The 19,081-nt window shown below is 37.0% G+C and overlaps 2 protein-coding genes across 7 annotated transcripts in view; one reads left to right on the top strand and one right to left on the bottom strand.

Moving 5' to 3' along the window:
- Window positions 1-19,081, bottom strand: part of LOC136254505 (uncharacterized) — a 151,251-nt gene that overhangs the window by 56,040 nt on the left and 76,130 nt on the right. The gene's annotated exons all lie outside the window — the stretch shown is intronic.
- The window catches only part of LOC136254499 (uncharacterized), a 40,116-nt gene that overhangs the window by 4,190 nt on the left and 16,845 nt on the right, over window positions 1-19,081 (top strand). For 5 of the 6 annotated variants that reach the window (XR_010700521.1, XR_010700522.1, XR_010700520.1 and 2 more), the window contains exons 3-13: window positions 95-227; window positions 2,408-2,509; window positions 11,256-11,362; window positions 11,411-11,553; window positions 13,378-13,442; window positions 13,493-13,558; window positions 13,607-13,718; window positions 13,813-13,955; window positions 15,494-15,656; window positions 16,949-17,145; window positions 17,222-17,389. Coding sequence is in view for 3 of the 6 variants with exons in the window: in XM_066047203.1 (XP_065903275.1) it covers window positions 95-227; window positions 2,408-2,509; window positions 11,256-11,362; window positions 11,411-11,553; window positions 13,378-13,442; window positions 13,493-13,558; window positions 13,607-13,718; window positions 13,813-13,955; window positions 15,494-15,656; window positions 16,949-17,145; window positions 17,222-17,389 (1,399 nt within the window). In the remaining 3 variants the exon portion in view is untranslated. The remainder of the gene's footprint in view (window positions 1-94; window positions 228-2,407; window positions 2,510-11,255; window positions 11,363-11,410; window positions 11,554-13,377; window positions 13,443-13,492; window positions 13,559-13,606; window positions 13,719-13,812; window positions 13,956-15,493; window positions 15,657-16,948; window positions 17,146-17,221; window positions 17,390-19,081) is intronic. The other variant, XM_066047206.1, reaches the window with a different exon arrangement.

Genomic DNA, 19,081 nt, shown 5'->3' with positions numbered 1-19,081 from the left:
TTGTATATATATGCATTTATTCTTAAAAAAAGAGCTTTGTAATTACTTGATCAAAGTTTAATGAATATCAATAATTATAATATTTGTATTGTAGCTATCAAGGTTACGAACAGGAGAAAGTTATATTACTTGGTGGAAAGCAAATACCAAATGATCAGTTTATACCTGTCACTGATCAGAATGTGTTGGGTCTGCTGCCATCACATGTCCAGGATAACATTATTCAAGTATGTTCTAAGCATACGTATGTACTGTATCAAAAGACACATGGTAGTGTGTCATGCGGCCAAAATAGCTGGCAGGTCACAACAGTGTGTTGCATATAACAAGAACAATTAATACACAATTATGTATATATCAAGTCCATGCTAACTTTACAAGATGAGACAATTTTTGCTGTGGAATCATGTGCCCTTCTTTAGCCCTATGTAATCACCCCAGGCATTCTCAATTAGTGAGCCTTCGCAGGGTTAACTGCTTATGTGAATAATGTATGTAAATAGGTTAACCATGATAGCACAAATCTTATGTAGTTCGAAAGTAATAGCTATGTAGTTATAATGCACAAACCAAACATTGGTAAAGGTTTAGATTGATTGTGATCACCACACCTACAGGACAAACAGCTTTTGCAACTGAGTTTTAAAAATCAGTTGATCAAATAAAACACACATAGATAGCTCTAAATACTCTCTAGAATTTTCATTATTAAGGTAGAAATTGAGTGAACTGATCCGCTGACAACAGCAGTTCAGTAGTGAAGGTTCGGGAAGATAGGAATGTAGGTCCCTGGTTTGGATGCTATGCAAGTTCTTTATTTCCAAATGTTAGTGAACTTTTTTAAAAATTTCAGTGGTTATTTTATTTCAGTATTTTCACTATTATGAACCCACAATTTTATACCAGGTTGGTTTCTCCTTGTAACTCTGTAGCTATCACTGCAATTTGTTTTATACCACAAAAGGTTTGAGCAATGATGGTTAACTTACAGTAAAGTAAACACAGACCAATTTTCAAGTTATTTTTATAAGTGGTTTACACTTTCTTTATGAATGTTCTATTAGTGTGACTGCTTTTTTATTAGAATATCTATACTGTTTGGCTTTTGCACTATATATAAAATCTGTAACCGTTACTTTGCTACCACAAATGCACTAAGCTTAGAAGCCCTCAAAAAATGAGTGAATAATTCAATGTAAGTCTGCAATAAAATACTATTCCAACTTCCGTTTTCTGTAATCAGCACTGTATCCGTAGATAAGAAGAAATTGGATAAGACATAGTTTCCAAAATCCCACTGGCTAGGGGGTATTTCAAACACAGAAACAAGTGAAATCCATGTAGGGAAAAAGGGTATGGCCTTTACAACTCTGGGTAAAAAGCTGTGAATTGAAGGTGGCAGCTGAAATGATGTGCATACCAATGATCAGTTTTAAGAATGACTGCGCACATTATTGCAATTTAGTAGCATTAACAATATAACATCACTGTAGCCATTTCTTGGCCGCCACTTTTGATTTCACCCAACATTATCTGCTTTAAGCAATATATTAATTAATTATAATGTAATTATAGTATGATCATTTTTGTGCTATATGCTCCGTATGGAGGTTTCTGTATAGTAAATTATAAAATATAATACACCTTAGTAGTGAAAGGCTAAGATTTTTCACCCAGGCTTTTGAAGGCCGCATCTTTTTTACAACTTGGCTGTTTTGGCATGGATATATTGGTATGTAAAAAGTAAGGAGTATTAAGTCTGTAATAACTGTTACCAGCTGAGCAAAAACTGGTCATTCTTGCAAAATTCTATGTTGCTATGAAAACGTAATAGGTAAAAATACGTACATGTGCTACATAATTCATGTTTTAATCACTCAGTATGCACTGAAACAAACCCACATCAGTAAAATATATGCACCATCACATTTGCCTGTTCATGGTAAATATTTGTTTGGTATTTGTACAGCAATGACTCCAAAACTATTCACATAAGTTATGAGAGCCAATTTACAATGCAGTAGAAATAAAGTTTACAATTTCCATTTATTGTGTTACAATTATGGCTTTGGAATAGTACAGAAAAAAAATATACCTTGATGGATTTTTTAGTTCATGGGAAACAAGTTAAGCCAATCCATGAAGCTTGTTATAGTCATGAGTTATGATTGATAATTAAGCGCATGTAATTTATTTGCCGTGTTATTGGTGTATGAATCAAATTTATTGATGTTCCAACTATCTAGTGCTATGACTCCAAAACTATTCAGCTGAAACTTTGACTGCCCACACCTTTGCTACAACGGAGAAGCAGTGGAATGTGCAAAAATGGCCAATTTTGCTCAATTTTTCTGTGATTTTATGTACAGTACATATACATGTACACTGTATACACACATTTATACAGGCTGATTTAAAGAAGTTGGGTATTAGTAACTACGGTGACCTTGAAACTGGTCAGCTGGGTAATTGTGCAAATGACAAACTTGAATTATTTGTTGATGAGTTTGTAAGTTATTATTCATATGTGGCTATGTATATATTATGAGTCTTGGTGTGGTAATTGTTTCCATATTATAATGCACGATAAAAAAAATTTAACATTGATACCTGTCCTAGGAATATAGTGCATGCATTATATAACTGTTGATATTTAACAAGTACACAAAAAATTGAAATTTACTACTAGAGTAGGGACTGTAGCACATCAATAAAAAAAGTACTGAAACAAGATGGAGTAGTGCACGATATTAAATAATAGTGCATACAACAATAAGAAGTGTTATATACTAGTATTTTAAAAAATTGTAAATTTAAAAATGAAGTAGAGATCTATGCAACAAAAGTGATGAAACAAGAGATGAATGATGGTATTACAGCATAGCTCAGTGGGAAAGTCCCTACTTTGGCATTGAGCAAAATATAGCTAATGTACCAAAATAGGGACTTTCCCACTGAGCTATGCTGTAATACCATCACTCATCTCTTGCTTCACTACTTTTTGTTGCATAGATCCCTACTTCATTTTAAGTTTACAATTTTTTTAAATACTAGTTTATTTAGTTTTTGTTGTAGTACAATGTAACTTGTGATTGTTCTATTAGAATATCATACATGAATGTTGTATTAGAGTGACTGTTGTATTAGAGTTAAGGAAACAGCTAGATTGTTAAGAGGTGTGATCTCCATACTCTATCACTAGTAGTCCACCTAGATCTTTAATTGATGGGCAGGTCACAAACCTATTGCAAACGGGATCCCAATCGCGAACTTCTACATACAGTGTATCTAGTCTTATAGTAGCACTAGAAATGAAGCGCTTCTGAAATCCAGTTCTGAAATAATTTTGGAAATAATTCTGTGGCATCTATATATGTTGTTGAAAGAAAGTGTTGATGCAGAAAAATAATGCCTCAATATGGTTTCGTTGGATGAAGAAGACAAGCAGCCTGATTGAAGATGAAAGAAAAGACAAGGCACAGAGGGCCTACACTTGTCAGAACCCCAATAGGCTGGTGCTTCTTTGTTTGGCCTCTAGCTTTGCAACTGTGGTCAGTTAGTGAGGCAGTGAGATTAAAATTCAATATCTTTTAAAATTCTATTTTGTTATGTTTAATGCTGTTTTGTATATTATACTATTCCGTAAAGATGATTTTTGCTGCGTGAAATGTCTCTAGGATGATTTTAAAGGTGGAATTTTGGGAAGCACATGAAATTTTCACCACAATCCCTACTTAAACGGTACTACCCTACCATTCCAACTTATTTCAGTACTTTTTATCAATGTGCCATAGTCCCTACTCTAGTTGAAAATTCCACAATTTTTTTGTATACTTGTTTGTTAATTTTTTTTTGGAAAATCAATTTATTGTAACTAGTGAACCCATGCATACCACATCAAAAGAAAAAATTGCGCTATGTAATCCAGCTGTCAATTATCATCTGAAAAGTGATATATCCATTACGCTTGGTTGTCATCTATTTTCAACCCGTTACACAGTATTATGAATCAAGAACTATTCAAAAAGCGCCTCTGCAATCAAAGTAGCCACTATGAAAAATTCAGACAATTTCCATTACAAAGGGAAGTCATCACATGCTACTACCAAAATTGACACCTTTTGCTGTCAGAAAAAGATGAATGGGACACAAAGGAGGACACCGGTGAGTCCATGAAGAATGCATTGTACATACTGTGATATGCCAAAAGGCACATGTCCAGCAAAGGTGACGTCAAGCAGTAAAAAAATCGAGCCCATAGCCTCACCCGTTATTGAGTTGTGCTTGTCTGAAGGAACCAGTCAGTCAGTCAGTCAGTCAGTAGAAAATTCCATTTAGAAAATCCATAGCAACCTGTTAAAAACGTTTTGGGTCGATATGAAGGCTTGTTTGGGCTTAGTTTTAGTAAACCGATACTGCTTCATCGGTGTCAGGGAAAAGTGAGGTTGATTTTGGGTGATGTTACCTTTGTGGTCCCTACTATACAGTACTATGATACTGTATGACACTGTTCAAAATTTAAATTACTGTACAAGTGTATCTTTACAATAATGCATGGCTTTGTGAATAATTATGCTTATTACAGTAATTGCTGGAAGGGTTATAAATTATTATTACTACTATATTAAAATTATTAATAATGAAGTAGGGATCCAAGCAATAAAAAGTAATGAAACAAGAGATGAATGATGGCATTACAGCATAGGTTGGTGGGAAAATCCCCAACATTGTCAATGTTATAACAGTGATTTTGTTCAGTGTTTAAGTAGGAATTTTCCCACCAAGCTATGCTCTAGTACTATCATTTATCACTTGTTTCACTGTTTTTTATTGCTTGGGTCCCTACTTCATGTTTGAAATTTTAATATACTAGTTCATTTGGTTTTCAGGACACTGGATAGTGTGTCGTGTGGCCAAGTACAGCTAGTGCAGATACGCGGCAAACAAGTGTGTATTTACAGAAACCAAGAAAATGCTTTTTTCACTCACTTGTAGCTCAATAGTGCCTAAACAGAAATTACCCAGTTTTGCTGTGAAAACTCCCTCTGGGTAGGGACCTCCTATTACAAATTTTAGTTGAATCTGCCCAGCCATCACTGAGATATGCACCTTTAAAATTTGTCTTTCTTTTTCCTTTTTGCTCCACTTGCTATAGCTTGTGCATGCTTTAGTCGATTGACTTCAAATTTGAAGAGTAATATATATAAGACAATAATTTACACATTTACAGCCAAAAATATTTGTACAGATTGAAAAGTGAGATCAAGATACTCTAATAGAACAGTCACTGAGAAGTTAAAGAAAGAAAAAAAAAGTCTGAAAAGAATTCTCCAGGTTTCGAACCAGGGACCTCCACACCTATTTACCCAAGCCCTTTACTCACTCTGCCAATGCTGTCAGTTGCTGCTCACCTCACTGTGGTATCTTCCTGAGGTAGCCCAAAGTAAACCCGCACAAACACAGTTCGATATTAGCAATCAGTGTGCTCTTAATCGAATTGATGCACGAGGTGCGTGTGCATACAACAGTGCGTTACATCATAACACCCTCTCCCTAAAAAAAAAATCATACAGAAACCAAAAGGAAGTGGGAAAATTAAATTTATAAAAAATAAATAAATCAGAAAGTGTTTACAATTTACAATAATGACTAATTATAAAGTAAGTCTGTTTGGTGGGCGTCTCATTCTACAAGAATGCCTCGGAATTGGATCTTCCTCTGTTGATGTGTCAGTAACTGGAAAGTCAATGTCAGTAACTTCTTGGTTGTCATGTTCAACAATATCTGAGTCAGAACATTGAGAAGTGTCTTTTAGCTTCCATAATTTCCCATCAGTCAATTCAACTTGATACGACACTGGTCCTAATATACCTTTGACAATGCCTGATAACCATGAAGGATGACCACGGTAGTTACGGACAAGAACTTTGTCACCTTGTTGAAAACTCCTGGGTTTAGAATGGCAATCATGATATTGCTTCTGACTAGTCTGAGCACACTCCACATGCTTATTAATGTCAGGAAGAACAAGATCCAAGCGTGTTTTAAGCTGTCTTCCCATTGGCAATTGACATGGAGGTACCCCTGTAGTGCCTTGGGGTGTTGTACGGTGGTAGTTGAGTAAAAAACGTTGCAGCTTGGTGTCCAATGAAGTACCATTTATTTTCTTTATTGCAGCTTTACATGTTTGGACAGCTCTTTCTGCAAGCCCATTATTGGCTGGGTGATATGGTGATGAAGTGATCTGCCTAACTCCATTGGCAGACAAGAAATCTTTCATTTCGGCACTTACAAAGGGTGAACCATTGTCTGACACAATTGAGTGATGCCGTGAGTGGCGAATAATGCTCGCAACTTGGTAATGGTGGCTGGTGATGAAGCTGACTTAACAGGAAATATCATTTAGAGTAAGCGTCAATAACTACTAGGAGCATATGGTTGTCAATGGGGCCAGCATAGTCCATGTGTAGCCTGTCTCTCTGGAAATGACCAAGGGTGTAGGGGAGCCACTGGGGCAAATTCCTGGAGGCTTGACATGCAACACAACAACTAGCCAGAGCTTCTATGTCCCTATCTATACTTGGCCACCAGACTACCATTCGTGCTCTCTCCTTCATACGCGACATTCCTTGATGGGAATTGTTTAGCTATTCCAGAATACATTTACGACCAGCTTTGGGAATAATGACACAATTTCCCCATAGTACACAACCATAACAAACAGATAGCTCATGTCGACGTGAAGAGTAGGGGTTTAATGACAGATCAACTGATGTTGGCCAACCCCGAAGAACATAAGCGTGAACTCGTGGCAATACTGGATCTCGATGAGTCAGGCTCTTGATTTGTGTTGCAGTGAGCGATCCTGTTGATATGTGCTCCATTAGCAGTACTAATTCTGCTGGTACAGGAACAGCAACATCAGGCGTAGGCACTGGAAGATGGCTCAAGGCATCTGCATTGGTATTAGATGGCCCTTTCTTAAACTTAATGGTGTACTCATACGAAGCCAGCGTAAGTGCCCACCGTTGTATTCGACCGAACGCCATAGCTGGTATAGGTTTATTTTCACTGAAAAGGCTTTGCAGGGGCTTATGGTCAATGTTAAGCGTAAACTTGTGCCAAACAAGTATGTGTGAAACTTTTTCACTCCAAAAATCAAGGCAAGGGCCTCTTTTTCCAACTGGCTATAATTCCTTTCAGCAGTATTGAGTGCTCTAGAAGTGTACACCACAGGTTTCTCATCGCCATTGCAGACTTGAGATAACACTGCCCCAATACCATACTTTGAGGCATTGCATGAAAGTATCAGAGGTTGGGCTGGGTTATAATGTACAAGCAATGCTGATGATGTCAACATATCCTTAGATTTAACAAAAGATTGCTGCTGTGGTTCACCCCAAGACCACTTAACATCTTTGCGTAACAGGGGAGCTAGAACAGTTGATACGTTTGGGAGAAACTTCCCATAATAAGTGAGCAAGCCAAGGTATGACCCGAGTTCGGAGATATTTCGTGGTTTAGGAGCAGCCTTTACAGCCTCAACTTTTGTGCCAGATGGGTATATACCGTGCTAGTCTATGGCATAACCGAAGTACTCGACTGATTTCATTAAGAATTGACATTTCTGTTCTTCAAGCGCAAGCCAGCTTGTTTAAAATGCAAGAGTACTTCTTTAAGTGTTTTGAGACGCTCAGACTATGACGGGCCGGTAATTAAAATGTCATCAAGGTATACCAAAACACGAGGAATACCTTGCAGCAGTGATTCCATAGTGCACTGGAATATGCCTGGCGCTGACGATACTCCCAAGGGTTACCTATTGTAAGCAAATAAGCCCTTATGTGTATTGATCGTGAGTAGCTCTCTTGACTGGTCATCGACTAATACTTGCAGATACGCCTGGCTCATATCCAGCTTGGTAAACAATGTACCACCACCCAGTGTAGCAAACAGATCATCGACTTTCGGAAGTGGGTAATGCTCAACACGAGAAGCACGGTTTGCTGTTAATTTATAATCCCCACATATTCTCACTGACTGCTTGTCCTGTTTAAGGACAGGCATGATAGGTGCAGCCCATTTGAAATGTTTTATGGGTGAGATGATTCCTTGATATTCCAACTTTTGAACTCCTTCTCTACTTTTTCTTTCATGGCATACAGCAAGGAGCGAACTTTACAAAATTTAGGTGGTATACTAGCTAGCTTTGCTACCTTGCAGGGTACCCAACTCATCTGCAAACATTTCACTAAAGGGTTGTAAAACTTGAGAAAGTTGGTCATCGACCATGTGAATTGGCTGGAAAAGGTTTAACCAGTTTAGTGGAATATGTCGCAATCAATTCCTACCGACTAATGTTGGGCCATTTCCTGCAATTATTACCAGGGGCAACACATGTAGTTTACCAGCATACTCTACATTGCACATGGCCTCACCTTAACACTGAGTTTCTCTCCTGAGTAAGTACACAAGTTCATTTCTGACGCCTGTAGATCCTCTGATATCTCACTGAATTTGGCTTCAGCCATAGTGGAAACTGCAACACCAGTACCAATTTCCATCACTGCTGGTTTCCCGTTCAGACTCATAGTAACATGTAGGGGATCGGTGCTAGTAGTAGTGGCTCTTGTATCCTGAATAGTAAACAAGGGGTACTCATCATGCTCTTCTGGCTCTTCAGCTACTACATTCATTGGCAACTTGTCCTTTGACACTGACTGTCTGCTGCAACAAACTTTTGCCAGGTGGCTTGTCTTGTTACAATTTGAGCAAACTGAATCCTTGAATCAGCACTGTGGTGCTTTATGGTTAGCTCTACCACAACGAAAACATTTAACAGAACTGCCTATGGCTGCTTGTTGCTGTGACACTGTGTGCACTGGGTTCTGTGGTAGAGAGCTTTGAATATATTTGGTGCCTTGTACTGCTGACTCTAGGGCTAAAGTGATTTCCCTAGCTTTGGCATATGTGAGGTTCTTCTCTGCCAGCAAGCGCTTTTGAGTCTATGCATCATTGATACCACACATGATTCTATCTCTCAGCATCAACTCCAATGTCTCCCCAAAGTTACAGTACTGCGATAAAGCATGTAGTTCCACTATAAAGGTTGCCACCAACTCTCCTAGTTTCCTTACTCTTGTATTAAACTTAAATCTTTGCACGATTTCAGAGGGCAGAAATGTTTTGTCATCGCCTCCACTAATTGCTTGAAGGATTTCTCACTTGGGGTGCTCGGGGAGATCAAATTCCTTAGAATTTTGTACGCCTGTGTGCCAATTGTGCTTAACAATATTGCCCGCTGCTTGCCAGTGTCCGTAACACTATTCGCTAGAAAATAGAACTCTATTCTTTTGACGTATTGGATCCAGTGTTCACCCGATGTAGGGTCGAATTCCTCCAGTTTCCCAAAAGAAGTAGCCATCATGGGTACGAAAATCCTTGTCGCCAATATGTGGTATCTTCCCAAGGTAGCCCAAAGTAAACCCGGAGAAACACAGTTCGATATTAGCAATCAGTGTGCTCTTAATCGAATTGATGCACGAGGTGCGTGCGCATGCATCAGTGCGTTACATCATAATGATCTCATTACAACACTCACTTAATTTCCATTTATCTTATAAATGAAACTTCTGGATTAGTACACTAGCATGATAACTCATAGATCTATCAGTGGAAATTCTATATGCATTGTATCAAAGTGCGCAGAAAAATGTGTGCTCTATTAGAGTATTGCAAAAAATAGCCTATGTCAAGTGTGTCATGTGGCCAAGCACAGCCAGTGCAGTTGACATACTTATTTTATGGAACCAAGAAAATGCCGTTTTCATGTATCTGTAGCTCGATAGTGTTTGAATGGTAATTAACCATTTCTGCTGAGGAAACTTCCTCAGGGTAGGGCGTCTCCCATTCCTTCCTAATTTGAATTGAATGTGCCCAGCTATCTTCGCAACTTCAAAATTCATCTTATTTCAGTTCTTTGTAGCCATGCAATCTTCAACAATTCCTGTAGTATAGGGGAAAAAAAGGAAAAGGAAGTATCAAGGCCAACCATAGGTTGGCTTTGGAATGTACAATTACAAAAAGAAGTGATATCTGCACAAAAACAGCAAAACTGTAAAAAAAGCCTATAAGTGCCTTTGTGAAAAAAGTTGTGAATGCTAATTTTAATAATGGCTGTGTGCATTGTTAAAATTTATCAGCAAGAACATCATTGCAGCCATTTCTTGGCTGCCATCTTTGATTTCACAACTTTTTCACCCAGACTTGTAAGGCCACAGCTTGACTGTTTTATACGGATTTTGTTATAGCATACAGCTACACACATGTGACTGTTCTATTAGGGTGACTACTGTATTAGAGTATCTCAAGTCAGCCTTCAGCTACCAGAAGGTGTGACACTATTTTATATTTTTATTGTGCTAGCATTATGAATACAGCTAGACCAATAATAATGGAGTTGTCATCATGATCGAGTAAATAGTTTTTAAGAAGTGAGTATCGTGAAGCTACAGGTATCTACCAAGCGTAAGCACTTAAATAAGTTTGCAGTGTCTAAATATGCTACTCAAGGATACTGTTGATACATAGGGAAATAATAAACACCTCAATATAGTTTCATTGCATGAAGAAGAACAAAGGAAAAAGGGAAAGACAAGGTGCAGATCATATGTACACCTGTCTGAACCCCAAATACCACATCCTACCAGTGAGTGTGCTATTGTGGTTGTGCATTGCTTCGTTTGGCCTCCAGCCTTGTGACTGCAAGCAGACAAAAATTCGAGTTTTAGTGATTTTTAAAAAATTCTATATCCGGTCATTTGTTTTTAATGCTGTATTTGATGTTAGTATTGTTCCAAAAAGGTAATTTTCATCATGTAAGATTTTTTAGGATGATTTTTAAGGTGACATTTTAGGTGGCATGCATCATTTTTGGGGAGATCTATACTGAAACAGCTAATACTATTGTACTATTTGATAAGTGGTGCTTAAGGCCCAGTGAGGTGGGAATAACCATAATATCTGTGAATTATCATACAGTGGGTTTTTGACAGCTGTTTACCATCTGGAAGATTGGCCTTTGGTCTTGTATCTTCCATCATCTTCATTTCACCCACCATGCACCCATATTATAGCATCACCACTAGCGTGAACTATGAAAGTTTTTTTTGTTTTTTTTTTGCTGAATAGATCACAGATATGAAGAATTATCTACGTATTGCAAGTGTTATCACAATTTATTTTCTATATGCTAGCGTATGACTTTAGCCAGATATCCCAATATTAACCAAAATGGCTCATGGAATTTCATACAAGTTGCTAAGGTGATTAACAATGAAACATTTCAGTTCAGTGACACAAGGTAGATGATACACTATCATGATAACTGTTTGTATACATGTATTAACAGGATTAACCAATGGAAGGACACATCTACTATGTGGCTACATGGTTACTGGGAGTATGACTGGGCTGACAATTATGTGAAGGTTTTATCAGTTAACCATGCATCTAATGAGATTATTATTGACTCTAAGACTCCCACACTTTACAGTATGTTATTAAAATATATTCGTAGTGTTATGAAATACACTGTACAGTTATACTGTGTAGAGGTCACACAAGTTTGCCCAAAAATATTACCCAAAACCCAACCTCACTTTTTCCTTCATAACAGCTTGGGAGTATTGGTTAGCCATAACCAAACCCATCAATATCTTCAGAGCAATGCCAAACCTATACTGATTAACTGCCAGCTGACTAGGCAGTGAAACAAGGGAGGTTATCTACGCCTATGTACAGTGACACTGGTTGACATTTAATTCCTACTTCAGCCATCGCAAGCTGTATATGACTCGAGTAGGAATTAATTCTCAACTAGTATAGTTGCAGGTGTAGATGACCTTCCTTTTTATTGCTTTTTATTTCTATGATTCTCACGATACCTTGACAGTATTGGTTTGGTATATTAAGTCCTGAAATGCTTCAAATGGCATGTATGGGTTGCTACTAAATTCTAAATATATTCAGTGGAATTTTCTAATGACTGACTGTTTGGCTAACTAACTGATACCTTCTAACCAGTATTAACTCAATAATGGTGAAGCCTACAGGGCTGATTTTGCCACAGTTAAATTTGCTTCAGGTGCCTTTTGGCATACCAGTATACGCATCATGGACTTCCATTTGTTCTCCTTTTTTTTGTGCTCCATATCTCTTTGCTAACAGTGCAAGGGATTGATTCACAGTAGTGCGTAATGGCTTCCCTCTGACTATCACATTAAATTTTATAACAGGAATTATCTGTATTTTTTTGTAGTGACTGGATAGATTGCAGAGACTTTTTGTACTGTTCTTTGTTTGCAACACTGTGAAATGGACTGAACACAGTTGAAAGCAAAACATTATAGCCTCTTCACTTTTCAGTACTTGATAGTTGTGGCACGTACTCAGACATATAATTAATTTTTTATGATAAACCAGGTGGCATTCTTTTTTAATCATAATTATATCACAAAAAATGAACTAATAGGCGCAAGTTTGATTAGGGATCATAGAAATGAAACAAGGGATGTCACCTATGGTACTGCTCAAATGTAACATTGTCTTATAATAATAAGAGTACGAGCAATCATAAAGAACAAATTAAAGGGCATGACACACACCCATTTTTCTTGTGAGTATTCATCTAATTTTGTTTGGGATGAACACTTGCAAGTAAAATGAGTGCCATGCCTTTTGATATCGCTTGTTTCTTCATCACTTGCACTCACAAGAGACGACATTACATTTGAGCATTACTGTATACCTCCACATGTATGTACTAGTACTTATTTAATCCCTACTTCAGTCTAGGGTAGCTATAGATACTGAATATTTTAGCTAGAGCTATTACACACTGTCCATAAATAGCTAGCAATAGACAATATTACAAATCAATGATAGTGTCCAAATATGATTCACCAAGATTATTGGTGTGGGATTAGATTTACAACTCATAAGGTTTGCTGCAGGATAAAAAAGATGGGGAAACACCTCTAAGGAAATAGCAGGATATATGTACATAGTGCAAAGGAGTCAACCAGACTGCATATAAAAGTTTGTTTTGTTGACCTTAGGCCATTTGCAACATTAATAATGATGCCAACTTTAGTTGCTATGAAAACAAAAAATGAAAACTACCAGGTGATGTCATTAATTAATAATATTGCTATGTACGTATCAGTGACAACACTGCTATGGTATTTAGAGAAGCTCCACATCGAAACTGATCAAAGTGTGATTATGTGTCTGTTATATTGTAAAATCATACTATTATATGCATATACATGTAATTTATTCATATTATGCTAGTGCTATGCAATGCACATTATTCAGGTGTACATGAAAAGGCCAGATTTTATTGTGTCAACATTCTAGAAGAACTAGATGTCCCAACAGAAGTAAGTAAGCACTTGTATGTAAAGTAACTGTATGTTTCAATTTTTTACAGTACTATGTGAACCGCACTTCTGGAACCCTATACTTTTATCCACCCAAGAATTGGAAAACAAGTAAAGTAAGTAATAGAGAACTGAACATCACAAGTTTGATCACTGTATAACAGGCATTTGTTTCTGTTGGGGAATCTTTGCTTACAATCAACCAAGTATCATATGTAACCATCAAAGGATTACGAATGTGGTACTCACGTACTACAGCAGTTCAAGTATCTGAAGGTATTATGGTACTATGTATGTGCACATACGTCCCACAAAGCTATTATTAATACAGATGTACTGTAGCTTTATCATGATTCATTGTTGCTTACAGCTTCTAATGTTCAAATTATGGACTGTGATATTAGTCTACATGGTACCAGTTCTATTTCACTACATGGAACTGACTGTGTAGTGCAAGGCATTAGAGCATATCGTAATGGTTGTGGTGGCATTGATGTATCTGGAGGTGATCAGGTATGTATGTCTATATGTATAAGTATACATACAGTATGTACTACTTGATTACTGATAGCAAAACGTCTATTGCTGTCAGTTCCTAGCATAATAATGTATATTGTTACCGCACTATATAGTAGGAGTAATGAAGGTTTTCCTGCCCAAGAATGTTGCCAAAAACCACCCTTGTTTTTCCTTCAGGACAGCCTGGCAGTATTAGTTAGACATAATCAAGCTTCCTTTTAGCATACTGAATATACACATAATGGACTTACCTTTGTCCTCCTTTGTGTCCCACTTTTTTTGCTGACAATGATTCACGGTAGTGCATTAATTGCTTTGTATTGAATATTTTTCGTAATTTTTGCAACAGTAGATTGGTAATAGGTCGACTTCATGTACCATTCTTTATGTTTGTAGCTGTGTAAAAGCCAGAACATAGTTAAAGTGAAACGGTTACATTGTAACTGGTAGAGGAATTGTGTTGTACAATTACAGCCTCATAACACTTCTGGGACCATTCTATATTTACAGTAGGGACCATTAAAAAGTTTACACTCTGTTTGGTTTTAACAGTTGTTAAAATGATAGTGAAACATTGTCACAAAAATGCATTTTAACAAAACACTTGCATAATTTGTCATAACAGTTTGCATTATTACAACTACATTAATATTGATATGAACTATTTTTAACTGTCACAGTTCTTAATACAACATTTTTAATGATTGTTAAAACAATAATTTGAACAAGTCATATCGTTAAAACAATAGTTATTATTAAAACAATAGTTAAAGCAATCGTTTTAACAATTTGTATTGTTAAAACAATAATTTTAATGATTTGTGATGTGCTACTTACTGCATATCTTTGGCTTTGTTAAAAGGATAGTTACATTAAACTAATTGTACTATTATAACGATTTAACTGTTATTAAAACCAAACAGATTGTAAACTTTTTAATGGCTCCTACTGTACAATAAATAGTGCTTAAACCAGAATAATCATCATCAGGAGTGCACTTCAACAGATTAGGGGAAGTCCCCCCCCCCCCCAAAAAAAAAATCCATACAAGGTTGGGATACTCTAATAGAGCAGTCACCACATGTAACACTAAGTTTGAAAACTTTCAACTGCACCACCATCACACTTAGCTATATTGTGCCTGCTATGATTATACATGGTCCTTTGTATGCCATTCTATATGACAACATGCTCATAACTGACTGCCACTGATCCCTACAGCTCTTGATCAGTGTAGGCCACTTAGAAAAGAAAGCATACTATTTTGCATAAAACTACAGTGTACTGTACAAATTCAGTCCCAAATAATATAAAATACCTATGGCTTCTGGCTGTTCCCCCCAGACTCCTTGCTCCAAGTACCTACCACCCTCCCTTGCCAAGCTCTGGACCCACCCCTGAACTTTTAATTCCTTTATTACCGCATGCATGTTTAAACTTTTTATTGTAATAATCCCTATTGACTTGTAAAATTCTTAGTTTTTAACTTTATTGCTGCAGTTTACAAAATTTTCTTTACTCTATCTGATTAGAAATCACTCACCAGAGGTAACAATCTTTTAACCAAGTGTAGTATATCGCACTATGCTAATTGGAAACGAACTTACCAGCCTGCTATTGGGTGGAGTGGTGTGGGAAATAATTTCACTTTCAATTATATTTCTGATGCTCCTCATACTGGAATATTGGGAGGAGGTAAGTGACATTGTAACAGACACTACTGTACTAACTATTACAACATTGTTACATGTCACAGATCTAGTGTATCTCAGTAGTCTTCTCATTCTGTATTGCCTCATAGACCTAACATTTACTCTATTTCATTCACTGCAAAGTACTCTACATTATTTGTGACTATACGCATAATTCTAAGTAATTCTCAGCTATGTAGTTAAAAACCTCCACACTATCATTAATCTTGTGTTATCTTCCAGGGCCGGCTTAGCATTCTGTATAGGGCCTAGGCAAAGCTAAACTTGGAGGCCCCCTAAATAGCAAAGTATTGCCCATTTATAGGGCCTTCAATATACATTTATTTGCTTTTAATGCGAATAGCATGGAGCAACACTAGCTATACGTATGTTTGGCTACTGTTTGCAGCTTAATGCTATCCTAGAAGTGTTTGTGTAAACTATACATGTATCTTCCCACTCTATACAGCTTTTCCTAGCACTGTACGGCAGTCTTCCAGCTTTTCAGCTGCTGATCGTGAGACCTTTACATCTGAAAAATCAGCACTACCTCGAGAGTCAGTCGCCTGATCATCTTCATCACGAACGATGCTTTACTGTAATCTTCCTACAGGAGCACTCAGCTGTACCAAACCAGAGGGAATGACAGGTGCCAAAGGATAGTCCTAGTCAAGAAAGCGGCAAAAGGGCGGAAATGGCAAACAACCAAACTACAACAAATCATAGCTAATTTGGTGCACACAGTTTCAAATTAATGTATAACTCACGTGCAGTTGGTCAGTACAAGTAGACGTTAAGAAATCACGTCTCTCTGGACTCTAAACTAGTCACTGCACTGTTCTCCATTTATTATCTTTCAAATACTTACGATCTTGTTCTTATAAGTGACATGGATAGAAGGCTATTGCATAGTCTGGGAATAAACTGGCCTCTGGTATATGGCTGCATAGAATTTTAACATATAGATGTACATGCAATCTGAAGCCGTTTGAAGCTCTGAGGCCCTAGGCAGGCTGTCTACTCTGCCTAAGGTTAAGGCCAGCTCTGTTATTACTCTGTTGACTCTGTTGATTCCTTGCTGCTGCTGCTGCATGCTTATCTTATTACTTCGAAGACATAATTCCCATTGCTTCCTCCACTGTGCATCAAATTGCACATTGTATGCAACTTATAAGGTTTTGAGGGCTTACATCAAACCTTGCATGGATATTGGCTAGCACCACAAATCAGCAAATTTATTATTCATATTTGCATAGTCAATATCAGTTCATATTTTCAAATGTTGTACAATTTTAGGAAATGATTGTCTGTTTGAGTATAACACAATTTCTGGTCTCTGCTATGAAGCTACAGACACTGGTGCATTTTACACTGGTCGTAATTGGATTGATAGAGGAAACGTTATCAGATATTCAACTTTTGAAAATATCAAGATGACAGAAAAAACTGTTCTTGGAGCAATGTCTGTACAAGCAATCTACCTTGATGATCAGGTAATGAATGTGCTTAAGGGTATGTGCATATTTTAGCTATAGTGATGTGCATTGTTTAATATCCTTCAACATGCAGATGAGTGGATATGAAATATACAACAACACTTTCAAGAATTGTTATGTTGGAACATTTATTGGGGGTGGACGGCATAACCATGTTCATCACAATCATTATTATGATTGTAATACTGCTGTACACGTGGATAATAGAGGAATGAATTGGCAAAAGAGTGATTGTAGTCCAGTACGTTTCTGTATAATACATTAAAACAGACAAAGGGTGCAGTCTTTGTAATTATGTCAGATTGAAATATAGTGAAATCAAATGCTAATGTCAATAATTTTTATAGTAGGGATCATGCGCCAACTGCACCATTGATTTTCAACTTATCTCTATAAACAGTTCACTTGTATACAGTGCATGACACAAAATTATTGCACTTGTAGTCTACGCAAAAACTAGAAGGTAAACGCACTGTATATAATTATGCTCAATTTACAGAAATGTGTACATGGTTTGCATACTATTCTCAAAACACAACATGTGTAACAGGCAGAACATCACTGAAAACCTAGTGAAATTTAGATGTTTAGATGCTGTTATATAGGCTTTCAATCTTCTAATATTTTATATTGCTACAGTGCATTGGTGGCACTTTACAGGATCGACAGTGGGCAGGGCCGCCCTTTGTCCCGGGCCCTAGCTTGAAAGGGGCCCCAGGAGGCTCCATGAAGGGCCCCTTGAATACCTGTTTAAAATATCGATATACTCTAATAGAGCAGTCAGATCTAAATACTCTAATAGAGCAGTCACAGTATTCTTCAGAGAAGCAGTGTAGCAAGCTTATAAATAAGGAGATATGGTTGGTGAGGGGTAGCTATTGTCATTGTCAGTATGTAATGGCCTTTTTTTTCTTTTTGGTCTTTAACTTACAGCTTGGGTGAAGTTGTGATTCAGAATGGAAACCTCCTTGCCCCTCGGGCCTCACTTTAACTCTTTTCCCTGGGCCCCTTAATTTCTCTGGGCGGCCCTGATTGTGGGTTTTAGTACTGAGTCTGAGATAAGTGAAGGTGGATTGTTTGCATGATGAAAATTTTTCCGTTTATGTCTAGTGTATATAATGCACATTGATGGACAAAATATTAACAAACATGTGTAAGCTAGCAAGTAGCAAGGAAAACAGTGCTGAAGCATGGGAAATTATCACCAAACTTGCAAATATACATAAACTCTATTTTATCCCACAATACACTAGGGCTGCAACAAATGTAAAATTAGTATCTGGATATTTGGATGTCTTAATGAATGAATACCAAGCTATTTGGTAACATTTTGATTAATGCAAAAGTGCTACATTTCAGCTACATATTGCCACATACATGGCCACTTCCTCTTTGAAATATATGCAAATAATACTAGTTAATTGTATTTATAAGAACAGTTAATCTTGTAGACATATAGTTAGTAACCAACACCATTTCCACACTTGTAATTTACTAGTAAATGAATATCTAGATAGTAAATTGACATCCGGATAAAATCTTAACAAATGAATAGAATATCTGAATGAATTGAATATTTGTTGCAGCCCTACAATAAATCAGAATTAGATTTGCACTTCAGGTGATGATTTCATCACTTTATTGCTGTAATGATCCCTACTAACTTATGAAAACCTGAAATTGTGTAGTGTTCATGTGGCATACATGTACATATTTCTGAAATACTTAGTTTTTTTGGGGCCTTATCTGTTATCCATCGTGAATATAAATTTGAGAACATCCTTAACCTGCATCTTTACTAATATGCCATTCCTGATTTGTTCAGAGTTGCACAGTCAAAACCTCTAGTGTGATAGTTGAAACCCATATACCAAATTATTTCATGTGCCATGATGGCCTTATTTTAGTCACCCAAGATGGGATGCTGTACTAG

This window comes from Dysidea avara, chromosome 4 (assembly GCF_963678975.1).
Source record: "Dysidea avara chromosome 4, odDysAvar1.4, whole genome shotgun sequence".
In the NCBI taxonomy this organism is placed as follows: Eukaryota; Metazoa; Porifera; class Demospongiae; order Dictyoceratida; family Dysideidae; genus Dysidea; species Dysidea avara.
Note: the sequence above shows the minus strand (reverse complement) of the source record. Positions and strands in the feature narration are given on the sequence as shown.